The sequence below is a fragment of the Cygnus atratus genome, chromosome 3 (genome assembly GCF_013377495.2).
Source record: "Cygnus atratus isolate AKBS03 ecotype Queensland, Australia chromosome 3, CAtr_DNAZoo_HiC_assembly, whole genome shotgun sequence".
Taxonomy (NCBI): Eukaryota; Metazoa; Chordata; class Aves; order Anseriformes; family Anatidae; genus Cygnus; species Cygnus atratus.
This window is the reverse complement of record NC_066364.1, coordinates 96,416,161-96,437,571: the sequence shown is the minus strand read 5'-3', so window position 1 is coordinate 96,437,571 and position 21,411 is coordinate 96,416,161. Positions and strand designations below refer to the sequence as shown.

Here is a 21,411-nt window from a genome sequence, read left to right as displayed (position 1 = left end):
GCCAGTGAAAGGGCATGAGATGAATGCAGGCCAGAAATCACCTTCATGCCCTGCTTCGACTGGCAACCCTCAATCACCAGGTCACTGCCATGGCACAGTCCCAGGGCTGGCAGCTGGCAGGGCCATTCGGCTGCCTGGGCCACAACTGGCATGGGCCTCCAGAGGCACACGAAGTGGCAAGATGCCCTGCAGCCTCGCTAATTTTTTTAATGCCCCTTCAGACCACACTGCACCTCTGAACCCAGCGCATCGCCCCAGCAGTATCACATGTCTTCAGAGAAAGGACAGGTGGTGAGGTGAGAGACGAAAGAGAAGGATGGATGGAGGAGCACTGGAGGATGGACTGTGGAAAACACCTCTTCACCACAGCTTTGCTCTGGGGTGTAAGGCCTGTATTTTCTGGTAGAAAGCAATCCTTGATAATAAAATGACATTTCGTCCACAATGACATTAAAATAGACCTGACAACAGAAACATCTTTTTTTTGTTTGTTTTCCATATATTAGGGATATACCATTATAAGCGGGGATTAGCCTGCTGAACAGCACAGTGCTCTGTAGTGTTACACTCTAGCAGCAAAGTGTCTCCTGCAGGGGGTAAAACATTCACCGTGGAGATAAGCTCTTCTGTCCAGTTCTTCAGGCAGATAGACCAGCAACATGCTCAGGAGCATTCATTTAGTAGTTATGCATGGGAGACGCGGATGAAAGGCATTAATACAATCTTGGAAAAGAACTGTTTCTTGTAAATTTGTGGTAGTAGCAAAATAGTCCTAGGACTGGAGCGTGCAATGGGGAAAAGGCCTATCTATCTGGTTTGCACTCTCTACATGCCACAGATCAAAATAAAACTGAGCAAGGAAACCCACTAGACTGGCCTGAAGGCCCCTGAAACCCTGGTGAGGCTGAGCTCCATCCTGGCCTCAACCTGAGGTGCAGGAGTTGATTGCTGTGTAACCTCTTCAGCACCAGAGCAGCTGGATTGAATGGTATTTCCTTGGGTGAGGGAGGGAAACATGAGGAAAGGATCCAGTAGCCATTGGAGATGTAAAATTAAAATGAATTTTTGTCATTTTAATAAATATATATCAAGGAAATCTCACTTTACTACAACAACACATTAGTATACAAGCATCTAATATTTAAGCTTAAAACATCAAGTGTTTATCAAATATTGGAAAAAAAGCAGACATTACTAGACTATCTGGGTATAACACAAGAAAAATCTTTTTTTTTTTAAATTGGTCCTTGTGGACAAATGTCTAAATGATGATCCTACTCATACACTGTATGAATGAGATCTATATTTAATATTATTATTATTAATAAAAAAGCTTCTGTCTTGGAGAAATCAGGTGGGATTTGCACTTTCTTTATCTGTCATTCTTCACAGTGATAACCCTTACACACCTGCCAGTTCCCACTCACACGACGGCGCAAAGGTTATCACTGAGTTACATCCTAGATGTTCTCCTGGGGTCACCTTGGCTGGGAGGGGGGACCTATTTCCTGCGACCACTGCACTTAACTCATAAAAGCTGCCTGGGCTGCAAACCTGACCGTGGGGTGTGCATGCTGCCCAACCTAACCATGGCCCACTAGGACCAAGGCTGAGCTGTGAAGCCCTGGTGCTCTGCGAGGCGCCCAGCTTGGCCCCAACCCACAGACCTGCCAATGCTTTGGTGCCACTGGCTCTGGCACCACACCAGGGACAGCCTGGGGACAGGACCCCTGGGTGCCTACGTGGAAGTGAATGTCCCCACTGGACATGAACTGAGGTGGGAAGGTGTCACTTCAATGTGTGATTCTGTGGGAACAGGCAGCTATTATGAGTCCACTGTGGCTTGGATGTGGCTACTTTGCCAAGCACATCCTGCAGGTTGTTATGGGGACTGTGGGAACTAATTAATTTGGTAGATCTAAGACCCACAATACTCTCTGTCCAACCCCAACAAATGCCTTCTGGGCATTTTAAACAGCACACTTTTGGAATCAATCTACCTACGGATGACTAAACATTGTCCTTAGCCACTGAAATCTCAGCTCATTTCTCCAAAATGTTCTTTTTTAAAATTAAAACCCTTACATTCATTCAGATAAAATCATGTTTATCGCCATATTATTGATTAACTAACATTGTGCTTTTTGTTTTCTGTTGTTGTCTTTTTTAAATCAACAGCAAAAGTAATATAAAAACTCCCGCATGCTTTTGCAATCTAAAAGAGAGGAATTATGCGAAACAGAATAAAGTATAAAACATGCCACTGGTTCATGAACTTCATTATACGAAGAAGGAAATAAAAGAGCCCCAGCAACAGACAGTTGCCATAGAAACACTCAAGCATCGAATGCTTGTTTACAAGAGACATCTCTCTATTGTTTCTTAAATCCCTTCCTAAGGATGGCAAATCAAAAAGCAATTGAGCATCAAAAAGGAAGAACAGAGATGTTTGAATAGGAAGTTGAACTCAGTACTTCAAAGGTTAAAGGTTTCTAATAATATTGATCCACCCTGTGTTGTTGTGTTTTTTTTTTTTTGTTTTTTTGTTTTTTGTTTTTTTTTCCTCTGCTTAGGTTAAATCCCTGCTGTATCACTGATTTATACTTAATTTTCACGCTGGCAAAAATTAAGACAAAAAGTAAGGCACCAAAAAAAAAACCTGCCCTGTATAACAACAAGCCTCATTAGTTACTACAGCCGAGGTGAAAACGTGCAAGTACTTGAGCTGCATGTTGTGTTTCTGATTAAGGTCCCATAAACAGGTATAAACAGGTTATTTCCTTATGCTATGTCTCATTTTGTCAGTTGAACGAGACGCTGAATCCAGGAATTCAGAAGTATCAATACAAAATGTAAGGATGGTTTATTCCCAGTCCACATAGCCAGTCCTTTGTCAGAACAAACACCGAGTTACAAGGAGCACATCACCCTTGCTGGTAGCATCAATTTGTTTACCAGACTTCTAATTCCTTAGTAAACAGAATGGAGGTTCTTCTTAATTAATGGCAGACTTCTTGGGGGCGGGGATGTATAAAACGATATGTTTTCCCCATCTGGCTGATTGGTATTTTCAGTAACAAAAGCTACACCATAGCCGCACAGACTACAGTGCTAAGCGGTAACGCAACTGCGTTCTTTATGATAGTCTCCATACTTATAAATAGCCCGCTGATGCAGATCATAGCGACGCTCTCTGCAATCTGCTCTCCAGTCATTTAAAACTACATGTAATGTTTGTGGCATGATTGTATCATTTGTAGAAAACTATAAAAAATCCATTCAAAATAAAAATCTGATAGACAAACGAACATGCTGCACATGCTTCAATGGAGCAAGAAAGATGCCTCATATTTTACTTCCTTTGCTGCAGCACATTTTATTACTTGGTAAAGATTCCTTTTTCCTTAAGGATTTTTTCCAAGATTCACTTCCGTTGCTCTTGTCATTACATCCAGTCTCAAAATAGTCATAAAATTTGCCTTTACATTCGAGAGCATGGGTGCCTCTTACAGGTTCACAGTTTAGGGGGGCACTGTCGCGCTCAGGTTCATTACTGCCTTTCTCGTCAGCAAATTTTGCCTTTTCCTGAATACCGTGAGGCCTGCCATTGGTGACGAATATTTCGTTAGCGGGTATCTGGTCGTCGCTCCTGTAAGAAGGGGCACTGCCAATGTCATAATCCACCTGCTGGGAACAGCTGGGCAAAGAAATGGGGGAAGAGGAGGAGGAAGAGGAGGAAGTATTTTCTGTACTGGCACTGACCGAGTAGGGTAGGTTTAAATAGTGACTGCCACACTCTTGATAGAAGCAGCACGTGTGGATCTTCTCGTACTCCTCCTTGGCCATGCGGAGACGTTTTCTGTATGGACAGTCCTGAGGCACGAACCACTCCTGTGGTGAGGTGCCACCAAAGGAGCAAGCAGAGAAGCACCAGTTGTTCTGCATGATGATTTCTCCGTGGATTCGCTTCATTAAGTTGTTGATGAGGACGGATCTCCGCAGGTAGACTTCAGGGTCGTCAATGAACTTCAGCTTTTCCAAAGACATGTAAAGAATATGGGCCCGCTCCTCAAACACTGAGATTGTCTGAAAATGCAAAAGACAGAAGATACAGAACTGAAGTCAATCAGTTTTGCTCCAGGCAAGAGAAAGAAAACGAAGCACAGTATTCACTCCATGTCACTGCTTTTCTCATTCTCTTTCTCAAGCACCTAGAAGTGGCTTCCCATTTTGCACACCCGCATGACTGGGGACCTGCTTTTTCTTGTCCACAGAACACCCCGGGCTGAGGTGTAACCCTGTTATATATTCAGAGACACAAACCCAGGACAGGAGAGTGAAATCTCAATCTGGCTCTTTACTTGCATCTGGGGCTTAATCATAAATTTGTAGTGCAGTTTTGCTCCAGTCATGGGGGGGTTCTTTGATGTAAGCGTACCCAGTCCCATCCCCTGTGGGGCTTTACAGAGCCCTGAAGCCAGGCGAAGGTCCCTCCGTGTGGCCTCTCTGCAGCATGGACCGCCAGAGGTTTGTGAGATGTGGCCGGCAGCAAGTGCCGGAGCAGCTAATCCACCACCAGCGGGAGAGGCCCTCCAGCCAGGAGGCCTCCATATGCCATGCTCTCGACCACTGCTCTTGTGTACAAAAACGCAAGCAGGGAGGGAGGCAGGGAAAAACCCATCTCAAAGCATTGCAGCATCTGGAGAGCAGCTGCTGGCCCGCACACTACACCCTGCGCTCCATGGGACCGATGGGAACGTGGGTAGGCAGGGACAAGGTCAGGAAACGAAGAGGGGATGGGGATTTGCAGAAATCCTGGCCAGGAGCCTGCAGATTCGTTCCCCCTGCCACGGTCCTTCCAAGACTCCCTTTCTCGGCACTGGCAGCGGGAGCAGGTTACTGCCCCTGGGAGGCCCCGGGATCTGCACTGTAATCGCTACCCTGGGAATCAAAATAGAGAGGGGGTAATGCACGCTACTGTAAGCAGCATTAACTAATTTTCATTTTTAGTAAGAATTTGGTTTGCGTAGGAGGAGAGAAGCACATCACAAAGAGAGGCTGCTCTAAATCCCCCTCATCTGTGGCTTGATCATTCTTCCCTTTCCCACATGGTTACAGCATTTTTGCAGAGTGGAAGTCGTAGCTATGAGGACTGAAAGCGCTTAAAGCACAGCTGCTTTTCACATCCATTCAGCTCTCCTCAGCCCTCCAGCTCTTTCCACAGCCTGGGCCTGGCTGCAGGACTCAGAAGCAGCACAGAGCCTCGTAAAAACAAAAATTGGCCATGTTTCCAAGCAAGTTCACAACCGAAGCTCTTCTTTGTTAGAGAGAATAATTCTCTATAACAAAAGACCCATTTAAACTTATATTAACCCTACAGGTTAACCTGCGTCCTTTACACGTGCTGTAGTAACTGACAGGGAACCCTTAAAAGCCTTGAGCACGCGAGGATCATCCTGGAGATAGGTCCTGGAGAGCCATCAGCAGGAACCAGTCATCAGGGGCCTTCTACCACAAGTGGTCACCAGCAGCCCTGGAGATGGGCTTTGGGGCCTACGGGACAAACCACCTGAGAGTGTAATGCTCTCCTTGCTGGGCAGAGGAGGCACAGAAGTGTACAAAATTCAAAATAATCTGGGGGGAATCCTCCCTCTCCCAGATCTCTGGGTTGCAAAGTAGGGGGGATATCTGTGCTGGACAGCAGGGCCTGGTGGCCCAGGGTTTCTGGCGTGATAGGTGTCTACAACAGCCCAGGAGTCTGAGACAGGCCTCTCTCACCAATACCTCTACAATGCTTTTTGGTGCTATTAGAAAGGGACAGGCAACGACTCCTCTGCTTGTGAGGAAAATAATCACTAATGCAAAAAATCCACCAATCTATCCAAGGAAAAAACTGGCCGAAATCAGAGAAAGGTGTGACACGTGGGAGACACGCTCGCTAAACGGAAGCCATTTTTTGCCACCCTCGTTGTTCTCTTCATTGCTCCGGGTGCAGCCCAAGCACCTTCTGTAGTTAACGGTGGGGCAGTTTTCCACCTGCCGGTCAATCACTTATCCCCAGCCGATGCTCTTCGTAGCTGAAAAATTCCTTTGGCTGCTCTAAGGTCCAGCTCAATGTTATGGCCCGCTTCTCCTCCATCCAGGGCAGCAGTCGTGGCTGACCTCCCCACCCGGCACCATGGCAGGGGAGAGGCACCACACCCTCCGCTCCTCCCAGGAGGTTGCCTCCACGGTGTAGGAAAAGGTCATGGAGGAGCCTCAGTGCTCTGCACCTCGGCCTGTTTTAGTGTCCATCTCTGGGGCTCTGGCGGCACTGCCACCTTCTGCGAGCAGGGCTTCCAGCAGAGTAGGGCGCGTCCTGTCCTCTCCACCTGCACCAGTGACAAGGCAGTGCTGGGACCCAGTGGGATGCTGCGAGGCGGGGGGATGTCCCAGGGTTGTCCCAGGGTTGTCCCAGGGCACAGGACGTCCTCAAGCACGTCAGTCCCGGTGTTGTGCTCCTCACAGGGCTGCACCCCTGGCGAACAAGAGCACCACATCTCCCAGAAAAAAAAATCAGATTTCAATTTACGTATTCACCGGCCTGGGAAACGGCTGCTCTAATCCCTCCCTTGACAGCTTTCGTTAAAAAAAAAAAGAAAAATTCTTTCACTTACTAATCTGTTCTTTCGGAGTTATTAGCTTTTTAATAAACAGGATTAAATACCGAAGGAGCTCGTACTCCCTTTTCGAGTCATTCTGCTTCTCCAGAGGCTCTCTAGCCCATCTGGGGCACAGGGAACCTGCTGGTATTTTCTCCCCTGCGAAAAGTTTGGAGTGAATGGGGAATTGTGGGTCCGTCTTATTTACGTTCATTCTTCATTTCTGGTGTTCAAACTCTACAGAACTGCTTCTGTACACATGGTATAAACTATCTAAGAACAAAAGAATCTGGAAAAAAAAAGTTATTCTGAGCATTGACACTTAGAGTTGTTATAAATGCAGAAACGCCTTTGCTTCCTAGGCAGTTTGCTGACAATAAAACAATAAATGTGAGCAAGCGACAACTATTTGTTTCTGGGCAAACAGCTGGATCGCTCCCCTAATTTCAGCAGAGTATTTCAGCCTTTTGGAAACGGGTCAATGACTGGTGCTAAGCCTCTGAAACTCGGGGTGAAAATAACGGCTATGAGAAAACATACTTTATGCGCACAGCTGCCGAGCGGTGGATGGAAATCCTCTTCTTCCACATATTTCCTTTTAAAGTATGTGATCTTGGATGTCGCTACAGGATCTGAAATTCCCCTGTAATGCGATCCTGCGGGCAATAAATCAGACAGGACAAACGACACGCGATTTGCCGGAGGTCCTCCAACCCAAATCTTTTTTCCCGATGAGGGGAGCCCGCTGCTGGGGCTGCGGGTGGGAAGAGGGGACAGGACGGGATGGGGGGCCATGGGATAGGATGGGGGGCACACGGGACAGGATGGGACAGGGTGAGGGGCCATAGGATGAGATAGGACAGGATGAGGGGCCACGGGATGGGACGGGGGGCACATGGGACGGGATGGGATGGGATGGGACGGGATGGGACGGGGGGGGCCACGGGACGGGACGGGACCTACCTGAGGAGGGGGTCCCGGTGGCTGGCGGTGCCGGAGCGGTGCCGGGGGCTGCGGTGGCGGTGGCGGTGGCGGTGCCGGTGGCGGTGCGGCCGCAGGCGGGCGGCTCCCAGAGGGCTCGGTAGGCGGCGAGGTCGGCGGCTCCCTCGGCGGCGCTGGGGCGGCCCAGCCGCTGCATGGGCAGCACCAGGGTCATGGCGGGGGCCGGATCCTGCGAGCGAAGCGGCGCCGTGAGACCCCGGCCCCAGGACCCCCGGCACCGCCTCCGGACCCCGACACCCCGGGCACCCCTCCTGCTGGCCGGCCGCCCTCCTGCCGGGCGCCTATCTGCACTGTTACCATCATCATCATCATCATATTAATATTATCATTATTAGTACTATTAGTACTATTATTACACTATGATTATTTTGCCTTCCCGCGGCCGGAGACGGAGCCGACCTCTCTGCCACAAAGGGCGCGGGGGCCCCGCTCCCTCCGCCGCCCCCGGCCCCGGCCCCGACCCCGACCCCGACCCCATCCCGGACCCCATCCCCGTCCCGTCCCGTCCCGTCCCGTCCCGTCCCGCCCCGCTCACTCGCTGCCCGGCTCGGCTCACTCGCTGCCCATTCTCCTCCTCCTCCGCAGCTGGCTCTGCCCGGCTCTGCCCCGCCGGGAGCCGCAGTCCGGCACCGGGAGGAGTCGGGGGGGGGGGGGTCGGGGCCGGCCGCCCCCCGGCGCCGGCGGGAGCAAAGTTTGAGCGAGGGGCAGGGGACGAGCCCGCAGCCACCCACTTCTTGGCAGGGAGCGCGGAACAATGCGCCCAGAGCCGGCCCCTCCCTCCCTCTCCTCCTCCTCCTCCTCCTTCTCCTCCTCCTCCTCTCCCCGAGGAAGAGGGATGCGGTTCCCCTTCGCGCAGCCCCCCCGGAGGAAGGCCCGCAGGTGGGCAGGTGGGATCCCAGCTCTGGCTTGCGGTACCAGCTAGAGGCAAAAAAATAAAATAAAAATAAAACAACAAACCGCAGCAGAAGAGGGAGGAAAATAAACCATCCGCATCTGCCGCTTGGTTTCCCCAAGTCCGGGAGGGATGCACGGGGCTGCTGCTGGGCTCGGGTTTTCGGCTCCCGCACCCGCGGGGCTGCCCCTCTGCGCCCCACCGAGGCAGAAAATGGGAGAGGAAGGGAAGCAGGCTGAAATCCCCCAGCCTTCTGCCCCAGTAAAGGCCACCCTGCAGATGTACTGGAAGATGCCCAAGCCCCTTCCTCCTCATCGATGTATTATTTTGTAGCTTTAAACATGCTTACGAGCAAGGAAACCTGCCCTATGTGAGACCCTCTGACATTTTTTCTCACGTTAACGCCCTCTTGCTTTCCCTGGGCAAAGAAAGAACGAGGCAGGGAATGACGAGCCACCAGGGAGGTAACCCGTGGCACAGCCGAGGTCCTGCATTTATTCCCCGCACCTTCTGTTTCCAGCTGAGTCCCGACGCACGGAAAGACTGCTCAAAACCACAAGTGGGTCAGGGCCAAAAGAAACAGCTGAGAACCAGCTCAAAAGTCATGCGTTTTGTGGCTGAAAAGGTTGGGCTGCTGTTAGAAAGCACCCATGGACTCTCCTCGTTAATCTGTGCCGAGGAATCGCTCCCAGGGAGACATCAATCTTCTGATGTTGGCCTGATGTCAACACTCAGTGCTCGTCCTTGGAGAGTAAGGGCTGGAAGAAACTCACCGCTGCGCTGGGAAAGTCAGGATTTCTTTGCTCCTAATGAGTTCAGCATCCCTTTGTGGAATTCTTTTATGAGAACAAAATTGGACTCGGAGCTGTCGACCGTGCATTTTGTTACCATATTTCATCACAAGTAAGTCTTTCTGCGCTTAAGCAGAAACACACAGGGAGGAAGGAAGGAAGGAAGGAAGTGTTGGGATGCCTTCTGCACACTGCTGCTGATTTATCTCGAAAAAACTGACTTCTCTGGACAGCATGTAAAGTAAATGAACTGCTTCTGCTATTTACAACATGCAAAATTAATAGAGGCAGGCCAGTTAACTTCCATAAACAGCTACTGTCCACGCACATTCGCTGTGTTTCCAAATGGAATAAAACCAAGGCATAAATAATAGAGCTTCCCGAGGAGGAAAAAGAAAAGGAAAACCAAAACCCCAAACCAAGCTTGTGGGTCTGGGCGTGCTTTACAAAGCTGCAGAGGTGGCACTCAGCTACAAAATAAGCCCCATTTTGTAGCAGAGGAATTGTTTCAGTGCAGGGAAGCAGAGAACCAGCCTTTTTAAGAGGCTCCTGACGCTGGGCATGCTATTTGCTCTTGTTTGATTTTCAGAAGCGCTCACTGCCAGCTGCTGCAAATGAGTGGGAAGGGAGCTGCGGGTACACAGCACGTCGGCAATCAGCCTCCTGCAAGGTGACGCTGGACACCTCAGAACCGAGAGCCTGAAGCACGAGGGAATATTTCTGAGGCAGTGTGGCTGCACCCAGCCCAGAAACAGGACCTCTGGCTTTGCTGTGGGAGCTGCCGTGCCGTTTTCTCCCCATTACAGGCAGCAAAATCCCCTCCTGAGCGTTTTGCCAGAAGTCACACAGCAAATCAGTGTCAGAGCCAGAACGAGAGCCAGATCACATCATCCCCCAGCCATAAGCCCAACCCATTTATAATACATTATCGTATGCAATGGAGGGATTTCATCAAAAATCCCATTCATTTCAATGAGACTTTGCAGAACAGCACACGCATTGTTGCATTTCCATTAACACCACTGGAAATAAAGGATGAAAGATGTACATTTGAGCATACAATACATTTACTATACAAAATTACAGCGAAAGGTTGACACTCGGGGCTGGATTCAATTTTGAAAAAGCCATTTGGGAGCCTTATGTGGGCTTCAGTGGCATGGAAGCCAGGCAGGGCTTTTTACTGAACCCAGCCCTCCATCCTTAGGCTACCACAATTTTTCCATTTTGCCAGCCAAATGCACGCAGCGCGAGGACACCCTGAGGCACATGCAGCAGCCCGAAGGTTAAAACGTCAAACTTTTTCCGTACGCAGCTTTACACAGCAAGACTACTACGCATTGCTGCTCTACTCCATTTGCTGGGTTTTCTCTCACTATTCCTCCAGAGCCATTATGATGTTAATGAGAGAACTGTAATGATGCCATTCACATTATAACAAGCCTGATGCTATGTCAGTGAAAAGGGCTTTTTATACACTTCCAGAATGCCTCAAAAAAAAACAAACTTAAATATAAAATGCTTGTTACCGCAATGTTGCAGGTCTTACAAGATCAAGAAAGACAGGGGAATAGACTTAGGGTGGCCATTCCTTTCCTAACTCCTGGGTTTGCACCCAAGCGCTGCGGAGTTAGCACATATTCTGGAGCATTCTCAGTGCACAGCAACGTGGCTTGAGGAGAGAGTTATGTCTCCTAGCTGTACGATGCCACTCTTAACATCTGGACTGACGTGCTTAGAAAATATAATTGCCATCATCTTGGTAGCTGTTCCCTTCCTGGCATTATCTGAAATTCACACCACAGAAGCGATGGGAGTCCCCCGTGGATGAGACCCAGACCCTAACCAAGCAAGTGGCACCCAGAGAGGAGGAGGGAAAGCCACAATCCAGCACCCAGACCAGTGCAGGAGCACGAAAAGTGACAAAACCAGCCATGCCCTGCATGCACTGTTCCAGCCTAACCTCACTGCTAACTCCCTGCTCTCTGCCACGCAGTTTGGGGGCCCCAACTTCCCTGCCGGAGGACGGGTGCCCTGTGGGCAGCCACGTTGTGGAGAAGGGCACAGAGGCTCCCAGAGGAAAGCAGTGGATGCATGAGGACACCAGCAGGGACAACGGTGGAATGGTGACAGCTTGGGCAGAGCTGTGACAACCTGGAGTGTGAAATTAAAACCCTGCTGCCGGAGAGGTGGGGGGTGGCTGGGCGCTGACCGCAGCGCTGGATGGAGAAGAGGATGTGGGAGCTCATGGCTGAGCAGATCGAGCTGGCCGATAGGCCTGGAGCTCGAGGAGGAGGAAGTGAGAAACAGAGATGGGAGACTAGGAGGACCTTGATTGAAACTGGGTGAAATCTTCTGGGTGGGTGAGCATGGAGCTGCGGTAATGTTATGGAGGAAGCAGTGGGCACACTGGGGACACCGACTCACCGTGCACTGGGGAAATCAAGTCATGGTAAACGAAAGTGAAGAGTCAAAGGTGATCCCTGCACCCAGGGCTCTGGTGGCAAGGAGAAGGGTGAGGATGCAAGCACTGGGTAAAGAGGAACAGCACCTAGAATTAGCATTCGGCACATCAGTTGTGCTGAAGTTAAACAGAAACTGAAGTCGGAGTTCCAAGGGGCAGCTGGCAGCAGGAGGCCGCGAGGCTGTGCAGCTCCGGGCTGCGATGGCTTTCTGCTGCCTCAGCCTCACCTGGCTTCAGGAGCACATGTAGCGCCGTAAGCGCGGTGTGAGGGTGCAGCAAGATGGTTACGGCTGGCCGGAGGCCCTGGGCTGGTCGGGCGGCAGGTCTGGGTGCCAACAGGGTCAGTTCCGCTCCTCAGCCTGCTGAGGTACAGATAAACCACAGGCCTGCCAAGCCCACTGCTTTTCCCTGTATTTCTTGGCCTTCACTTCAGGGAAATTCAAGGAATCCACTGTTTTTTTCTTTCTTTTTTTTTTTTTTCCTTCAAGAAACAGACTCAGTTGAAAGTTGAAAAGCTCAGTTGAAAGGGAATTGACTCATAGTCTGAAATCGTGTCAGGATATAGCTTTTCCATGAAAGTGTTTCAAAGGTGTCTTCAATTCCTTAACTTCTTTCCTAATTTGAATGGTACAAATCCAGATGCTCCAGTATCTCTTCCGCAGGATGGAATTTCAAGCAAATATTTCTCTGCCTTTCCCAACTCCCACATGCTAAATATTTTTCTTTTAATTATTTTCAACTGAATTCTTCCCATAAAAACCTTCTGGAATTTCTTTGTCCCAGTTTGTCAGAGTTCCCCGGTTTTCTTAGCAAGCACACTTTCAGATTAAAAAAAAGAAAAAAAAAAAAGATCTTTTGAATTCCTAGCAGTTGTGTTTTCTTCTGCTTCTGGTTTCTATAGGAGGTTTCTATGCTGATAGCAGAGGTTTCCTTTTTTATGTCTTTCTTTGGAGGTACGTCACCTCCCAGTGCTCTTGAGGGCCTGTATGCAATGAGCTCCTAAATGGTGGTTGTAACAGTTACAGTTTGCACCAGAACTTGTTCAAGTATAGAAAATGCAAATAAATTTGCAAATTGTTTTTTTTTCCCCCCTCTGGCAGATCTGAAAAAGGTGGCATTAAGTTTAGTGCAGCCACCTCCTGAAGCGTGCGTGTCCTGCCTGCTCTAGGAGAACAATAAAGCTCCGTTGGTATTTATTCCAATAAGCGTAAATATTTTTTTCCAGTGTTCTTCGCCAAAATGTCTCGTATGCTCTCCACCTCCGCCCCGCTGGTGGCTGCGTGACTCTGCCAGACAAGCACAGCTCCCTCCAGGATTCAGCTCAGTTTGCCAAACCAGGTCAGTGTCCCAATGGTAAGCAGTGCTTCTGCGGCAAGGTGCGAGGGGCCGTGTGCCTCTGGTGGGCTTCCCTCTGCAACAGTTCTTGGCACTGAATAGGGGCCAGGTGTTGTTACAGTGACCGAAGTCAGAGAGAAGACGGGGTTACACCACTAGGGCTGGTCTGAGGCAGCAAAGCCCTTCTGCTACATACGGAGACTTCTCGAATCCCAAGGCAGTTCTCATTCTTTAAGAGGTACCAAAGAAAACCGCTTCCCCAGCTCGCTTTCGCTCCCGTGCAGCAGCATACACACGTCACCGGCATCATAAATTAGATGTTTTATGGGGTTAATTATATCACCTTCTTCACTTTCTGTCTGCTGAAGAAAGTAAACAAAGCAAACAGAGAAGTGTTTGGGAACAAAGAGCGAGCTGTCTGCCACTGTGCCCTGTGCTACTTTCCACGAAGAATGACTGCTATTATTATTCTTTTACAAGTTTCCTTCTAAGGGAAATAAACACCAAAGGTAGGATTCCAAGGAAATGACTCACAAATATTGGCAACAGCCTCCGAAAATTGGAACCAGTCTTCGCAAAAGCCTTAAGCAGAATGCTAACCCGTCTTATTGCAAAATAAACTTCTCCCATACGAGCCGCGCACTGGCTCTGTGCGTGTGTGCGCGCGTGCATGTCAGGAAGCAGGGACCGGAGCGGCACAAACCATTTCACATCCCGCCCCCCTCTCCCCTCTGGGACATGGCTCCTGGTGCCATTTTTAGCTGGAAGCTGGAAATTTTTAATAACTGCCTGAGTCATCCCCGAGAGCGGGCGGGAGGAAGGGGCCATGCCTCACCTTGCCATGCAGCGCCTGCCCTCCCCGCCTGCAGCACCCGGGGGGCCAGTGGCCAATTCACTGCAAGGTGATTTACAAGGGCTGGCAAGTGCCTCCACCCTACAGCTGTAAAAACGAGGGGCAGAGCGGGGAACATATTTTTTTTAATTATTTATTTTCCCCAATCCCCTGCCATTGCATCGGATTCAGCGGGGCGGGATCAGCCTGTAATAATCTGTTCCCAGACAGCAAGCTACCCGTTCAGATGTGCAGTAGGTAACCGTGCCCTGTGACTCATATTTTATTTCTTAACCGGGAACCCTGGGAACCAGGAATGCAGACATTGGAAAATCAGACAGCTGAGCAAAATCAGTGTGGCAGGATTACCATCTGCAAACAGAATAATCTGCTTTGCATATTTATTTCTCAGCTGTTAAAAATATTGAGTCACAAATGTATTTTCTGTATCACTTGTAATGCACACGTCCGAAAGCGCTACTGCTCGCTCATGTTACTTTTGGGGGTTTGTTTGTTTTGGTTTTGAAAATGTAAATTCGGTTAGACAAGAGCAACAAAAACTGCAAATCTTGCACCAAATTCCTTTGCAGCTCGGTTCTTCTTAAGCAAGGCTTTCAACTTAGAGAATCTGGTCCCTCCCTTCGTTTCCTTTGCAAAATCCTATTTAACCACTCCAAACCAAACTGAAGTAAACAGGGACCCCTGTCTGGAGTCAGATTTTTTTTTTTAGAAAGTCCCTTTACAGCATGCCTAATACTGACTGGCAGCCAAGTACCTACTTAAGACACTAAAGGCTGCATTAGTGGAAGTTTTGTGTCTGGTTCATGGTCTCTGGCACTGCCAGGTTGTTTCTCAAGCCTATAATTCATTGAGTGCCCACCAGACGCTTTTTCCAGCAGGACGCTTCAGGTGGGAATGGATTAGCCACTCACTTCTGTGCTCTGGGGACATCTTCCCAAAGACAGGCTTGCTGGGCTAGCGCCACAAATTACAGTGTTAATAGGAAATACCGTATTTTGATGTAGAACTTCTGATTGGACTGAAATCTTTTTTTCATCCCAAGACTTACAGCATTCAGATCAGCGCTTACTAACATGACTTCGCCCATTTGTCTCCCAGTCTTCTTGTCTGTGCTCCAGTCTTCAGACTTCAGCATTACTGATCTTTAAAAGCAAGCAAACAAAATCAGATCTATTTCATCAAAATTTACAGGGCTTTATTTATTTTTCAATTAGCAGTGCAGAGTCAAAATATTATTTAAAAAATAAATAAATAAAACCATTTTGGTTCAGTGACTCCAACCTATTGATTTAACAGTTAAGTGAAAGGCCATCTCTTACAATCAGGGAAAAATAACATAAAATACTCATACGGTATAAGTTAACCTTGCAACCAAGGAAAGTGAGAAAAAAAGAAGTCTGGTGCAAATGAAATTGAGGTGAGAAAACCAATGGAAGTAATGAGAGGGTTAATGTAAGATCAGAGACATTTACAAGAAAAGCACTCCTCTGCACAATTTGTCATTGCAAAAGCAAATGTGGCAGATTTTGACTGTCCTTGGACAGATATTCTGTTAGCATCGCCGTTCAATTATTTAGATGGTGCTACAGAAAGTGATTATTCTTTTTACTTGAAAAGTAGCATAAAAAACGTGAAGTTATTCTGATTTTCTGAAGTTATTTCTGATTTTTAGCGATCCGTTCTGCAGCACGTGTCCTCATCGGGGCTAGGAATGGTAGTGCCACAACGCACAGCAGCAGTTCTTCCTCTAGGACTGAAAGGCGCCCTTCATTCATGCTGTGTTTTTTGGGAGCACTCTCATTACTGCGAGGGTGGTGCAGTCCCAAGTGGATGATGCATGGATGGTCCTGGAATACATCAGAGCCCCAGGGCCTGGGGGGATGCCTGAGCTAAGCCCCGCAAAGCCCAGGGCAGCAGTTTTCTAGCTTGGGTGAGTTGTGGCTGGGGACTTGCAATTGCTGTCGTTTAAACAAAATTGTGCAGCAACACCTGCAATTTCAATGGAGTACACAAGTCCTCAAATTAAAAAAGAAATAGAAAAAGGAAGATATGGGGAAGTGCTTGTGTATTACTCTATATCTCCACTTTACCTACAGTGTTGATACAGTATTGTATTGATACTCAGTACAGTGCCTACATCCACACTTGCCGTCACCTCCAGAAGCAATAATAAAGACACCATATATACTGCCCTTCTCAAGCATGCAGCCAGGAGCTGAACAGAGACTTTTTTTTTTGCTAAAAGGAGAGATTTTTAAACTTCACTATCAGTTCATCCATCAAACCACCAAGAAAAACTGAATAATGATCAGCTTCGGCCTCAGTTATTCAGTTGATTTATTTTTGTCATTGCAATCAAGCTGTAACAGGAACTCTGTAATAAAATTTAGATATCATCTTAAACTTCCAAAGTTTTTTGCTTGTTTGTTTGCTTGTTTGTTTGTTTTTGAGCTCTAACTTGGCTACTGTTCCACGATAATGAGTTAAAGATTCGTTTCCTTCCCACGTCTGCTTCTGCTCGACACATTCCCGTTCACCATCGCTCTCTGTCACCCAGGCTCTGTGCTTCTCACAAGGACTTTCCTCGCCCCGCTGCCACACCAGCCCCATTCCCCAGGCGCACCTCCCTCTGTGAGCAGTGTCACTGAGCACAACGGGACCGCTCAGCCCAAATAAAGCTGGCAAAGCCCAGCCCCATGAATAAAAACTCAACCAGTCCAGAGACAGAAACGGCCTCAGAGAAACGTAGCAGGGCACCGCGCCGAGAGGGACCAGCCCAACTTGAATGCCGCCAGAAGCAGGGGGCCAAGTTTCTGCTGCCTGGGAGAAGTTTGTGCAAGGCTACCCAAGATCACCCCGAGCTGGAAGGGCGGCTTACTGTCGGTAATGGGCTCGAGCAAGTCATTAGTAAGGGCTAGCGAAATACGCCCTGCTTTTCTTTAACATAAGGACATCTCAGCTTCCGAAGGATATATCATCTTAAAAAATAAATCCCAACAGCTAAAAATCTGGATGCAGAGAAATATACCATTCAATTACAAAGAAAATTATACGAGCCTCCTGTGTGTGGTTCTGCTCTCAAAAAGCATTAGCAGCTTCTTACGACTCCGCAGCAATAAGAGAGCAATTTCTTCACTTAGGGAAGCACAGTAAATCAGAAATAAAAGGTCCTCAACAAAAACATCTAGGCAGCAATTTCTAATCTGAGGCGCAGAAAAGGAGTTAAAAAAAGAAAAAAAAAAAAAAGAAACAAAAAAAGAAACAAAAGAGCATAGCCAACGATTGAGAAATAAATTGGTAGGAGAAATTATTCTGGGAGCCAGAGTGGGTCACAGTATGTTAAACTGCAGACTGCGTTTGTTGGTTTGTTGTCTGAAATTATTCCAAAAACAAAATTATTCCAAGAAAGAAGGATAAATATCCTTGAATAATCCAAACCAAAAATCAAATACAAAAGCAAGAGTATTACTTAGTTGGATCTCAGGTCTGTGTCATCTTGAAAGAATTAACTACTTGCCCAGGTTTTGCTCTCTGTTTGCTTTTAAGTACACGGGGAAAGAATTAGGGAACGTAGGGAATCAGGCTGGGCACTACAATTAAGTTTCTTAGTCAGTTTATATAGTGTATGTGTTTTTAAATACAGTTGACTTTTTTTCTCCCCAAATCTGATCCTGGTAATACAGAACATACACCATGTTTCAAAGTATGCTTGTACAAAGGAAGTGATCACTTCAGTAAAAGCCCAAAGTTAAATATATAAATTTGAATGCAGATTTTGGAACTGGGATTCATTCTCAGGGCCACTATACGCCGCAGCACGGTACCAAGCAGCAGCAGTCAGATTTACCTGGTAGCACCTCAGCAATTCCACACGCAGGTGTCAGCATCAAGGCTCATGACAGCTCCTGAGCGCTCGCTGATCCTCGGGGTGTCAGGCCCCTCTGGGTCTGTGTGCTAGGAACTACACATCCACCATGAGGTTAAGAACAAAAGTAAATGTATAATTGAAGAAACAATGAACAAACTACTATTTCTGCTAAGTGAGCAATAATATAGTTTTATCAGAGAGTTTCACAAAATCTAAATGAATGGATTCACTCTTTATGCATTTTCATCAACGAAAGCGACCAAGTCAGTTACCTGTGGCCTGTGTGTGCTGCTCTGGGGCCCTCCTGGTGTGAAGCAGCGTAATGCATCCGTGCTTTGAATTCCACGTTGAAAGATTTAAGCACCCATATAAAGCTGGACTTTCATAGTTTTTAAATCTGTGAAGCGAACACCTTCATATGCATTTTAGAGGCTGTTGCTTTTAAGGTGACTTCTGTTTCAGTTGATAAAGCATCACGCAGTAAGGGTGGTTTAAAATAACTGAACGTGACCCCCTCTGTACATACAGTAACTTACATTCGGGGGGTTAGCAGGCTGACAACATTCTTTTCACACAGAGAGTTTCAAGCTAAGCAATTCCAGTATCCACAAAGCATTTTCCTTCATTTTTATGCTGCCAAGGACTCTTATGGTCATACTTCTTTTTCTCCAACAATTAGCTATATTTGGAAATAAATTTATTAAAAAATCCTAAAGAACTGATGGATATAGAAAATCCTGTCTATGGGAAGCTGCAATATTTACAGACCTTCATCTTGTCCACGATATCTGAAGAGCTTAAACTTATCAGAAATCTTTCTGCAAATCTGCAATATTTCTGAGATTTAAAAACAAAAACTAACAAAAAAAAAAACCACAACAATGTACTTCAATTCAAATCAGTTAAGGATTTCTTCACTTGTTTAGAGGCTATTTCTCAGTATCTGTAGGCGCATTATGACTAAAATACATGAGCCAGCTACTCCTCCTACAGGTCAACACATTGATATCTTGGTTGTTCAGAAAATGCTTCTGGTGGCAGATTTTTTCAGTGCCCCAGCCTGATGATAGGCAGCATGGTATTTCTAGAGGGAAAGGAGCATTTTCTGCTCTCTGCTGCAGAAGAGATGAAGCTGTGATCTCATTTGTTTGCTTTCATTAAAGATACTGTAAAACATTTTATAAGGGTAGGCTCATTAAACTCAAGGCTTTGGCCATATTCCAGCTCCATTACTACCTACCTGAAAATTTTCCTATTAAATTAGGATCAATGTATCTGTCTCCTCCTTTAAACTAGTGTGCAGCAATGTCCTGAACTGCCAAGCACTTTCTAGGCTTCATCTTCAAACTGGCTCATTTCAGGGTTAGGTTAAGACTATCAACCCACCCACTTGACAGAGGACCATAGGCTACAATAAGTATTTGTAAAATGTTTCAATATACACTTTGAACTGAAAAGCGTAATTCCACATCATACCCAGAAAAGAAACCAGGTAAGATTATGTGCAGTAACTTGATGAGAAATCTAGTGGATACCAGTGAAGGCTGAAGATCTAAGTACATACCATCATGATGTTTTAACATTTTTAAAATCCACTCCTCACATAAACGACATCACTATTTTTTGTGCAAGGCAGAAGCGTTTATCTCACAGTGGTTATATGTGATAAAAATTCATTGAATCGTTTTACGGCTTTTGTTCTTTGGAGTGCAGCATTTACTGGGGATGTTTAATTTGGATTGCCCAGAATGACAATGAACAGTGTAAGTGTATTCTGGTCTTCAGGCTCTTGATATAATAGATGTTATGCGGCATGTCTACCTTTTGAGAAAGCTTTCAGTGAAACGTTATGCATAATTAGAGAGGGTGGGATATACACTAAGAGAAGAACAATTCCTTGAAATATTTCTGGCAGTGAAACGCTTGCCTAAGGGTGAATCAATCCATTCCGCAGAAAAGCCAAAAACGAAGTGGAGGAGCAAATCTGCGTGTGAGATGTGCGGTGGCTTGGGTACCAGCATCCTTTATAAACGGTCTGGAAATGCCTGCTTTTGAATTACCTGCAGCTATTACCATCTCTCAGCTTTCTGGTGCTCCCACATCGGTCATGCACCACCACCCTTTCTCTCAAAGGGCTCTCCCAGGGTCCAAGCGCAGCTATCAGCAACCCTTCTACAGCGACTCCTGTCAGAAAATGCCTCAGGGCCATCTATGTCCTTGAAGCGGGTTGGGACAAGTGGTCTGGGGGTGGAAGGAGGGGAGAAAAAAAAAAAAAGAAAAAAAGAGGGATTGTTGTTGGAGGTTTAGGAGAACCCCCAAAATAACATCAAATGTGTTAAATGTATGTCATTTTAGATGGTGACATTCCCATATATTTTCTAATTGATTTTTTGAAAGGCTGAATTACACCAGATCCAAGTAGCAATTTCTATCCCATCAAAAGGACTCTCTGCGATATTTCAGTGATATTTAGAATCAGTTCTGCCTGCCCCTGTGGATCTCACTTCTCAAGTTTTACAAGATTTTTTTCGAAGATGAGAAATGGTTGGACAGATTCCTTGCAGGCAACAGTCATCAATGCAAAATGCCTCCATATTCATAACAGTTGTGTTTTCTTTTCTTTTTTTTAAGGTGGTAGCTACAGGATGACATTTAGCTAAGTGTGGATTACCAGGGGAAGGACAGCTCTGCTCCAGCTGAGCACTTCCACTCCCCTCCTTATGCTGGCACTGGCATTCATTTAAGCTCATATCCAATCATACTGGTGAAGTGTCCTCACTGAAAACTATGTTTTAAAATCTTGTTTGGCTTATTCTGATCCTTCAGTGGTTTGTTGATATTAAGACTGACAAAAAGACTGCATAGCCAAGGCATTCAGCATACACATTCAGTACGTTGAAGCATAAGCCGAAAAGCATTCTTCTGCATACAATACCCCACGCTACAATTTATACAGGGCAATGCTTTAGAGATAGTATTCTATGCTGTCTTTCAACAGAAGATGTATACCAGCTTTATGGATTAATTGTATACTACAATTGGTCATTTAGTGCCTGGATGTATCAACAATGTGGAAGAAAACAGGAATTTCGGCAACTGAAAGAAAGGGCCAAGTAAGTCAGCGAGGGCTACAAAGCCGTGTCTGCATCAAATGGGGAATTAAAGAGGATTCCCACTTCCCAGTCCCACGCTTAGACCAACAAATACAAGTTGCTGGTCTTGCTCTCATCCTGATTTATTAAAGGGTGTGCTCAAGGTGCCGGAAACAGCCTGACTGCTATTTCCCAAGCAATGCTACTACTTTACAATACGCACCAGCTCTGTCGATGACAGAAATACACAGAAGTACTCCATCCCAACTGTCGGCTTGGCTGCATGCATAACAGATGGGAGAGACTGAACGGTTAATGCTGTTACTTAGCCTGTTGGCCTGGCTTGTGTGTTCCTAAGTGTTTGATATTGTCTCAGAAAATTGCAACAAGCTTGTGTGACGATTTGCCACTGGGGCTTAGACCTACTTTTTCATGACCTTTAGCCTCGCTGATTGCTTTGGAGCTTTTGTTAA

At 46.8% G+C, this 21,411-nt stretch overlaps 1 protein-coding gene across 2 annotated transcripts in view; it reads right to left on the bottom strand.

Annotated features, from left to right (window-relative positions):
• Positions 1–1,188: 1,188 nt before the first annotated feature.
• LOC118254593 (synaptotagmin-14) overlaps positions 1,189–21,411 on the bottom strand; it is a 111,560-nt gene continuing 91,337 nt past the window's right edge. The window contains exons 1-4 of one of the 2 annotated variants that reach the window (XM_035560030.2): positions 8,179–8,290; positions 7,605–7,812; positions 7,182–7,297; positions 1,189–4,086 (exon numbers count right to left, since the gene is read on the bottom strand). In XM_035560030.2, the coding sequence (XP_035415923.1) occupies positions 3,346–4,086; positions 7,182–7,297; positions 7,605–7,797 (1,050 nt within the window). In that variant the 5' untranslated portion in view covers positions 7,798–7,812; positions 8,179–8,290 and the 3' untranslated portion in view covers positions 1,189–3,345. Of the gene's footprint in view, positions 4,087–7,181; positions 7,298–7,604; positions 7,813–8,178; positions 8,291–21,411 lie in introns of those variants that run through there. The other variant, XM_035560022.2, reaches the window with a different exon arrangement.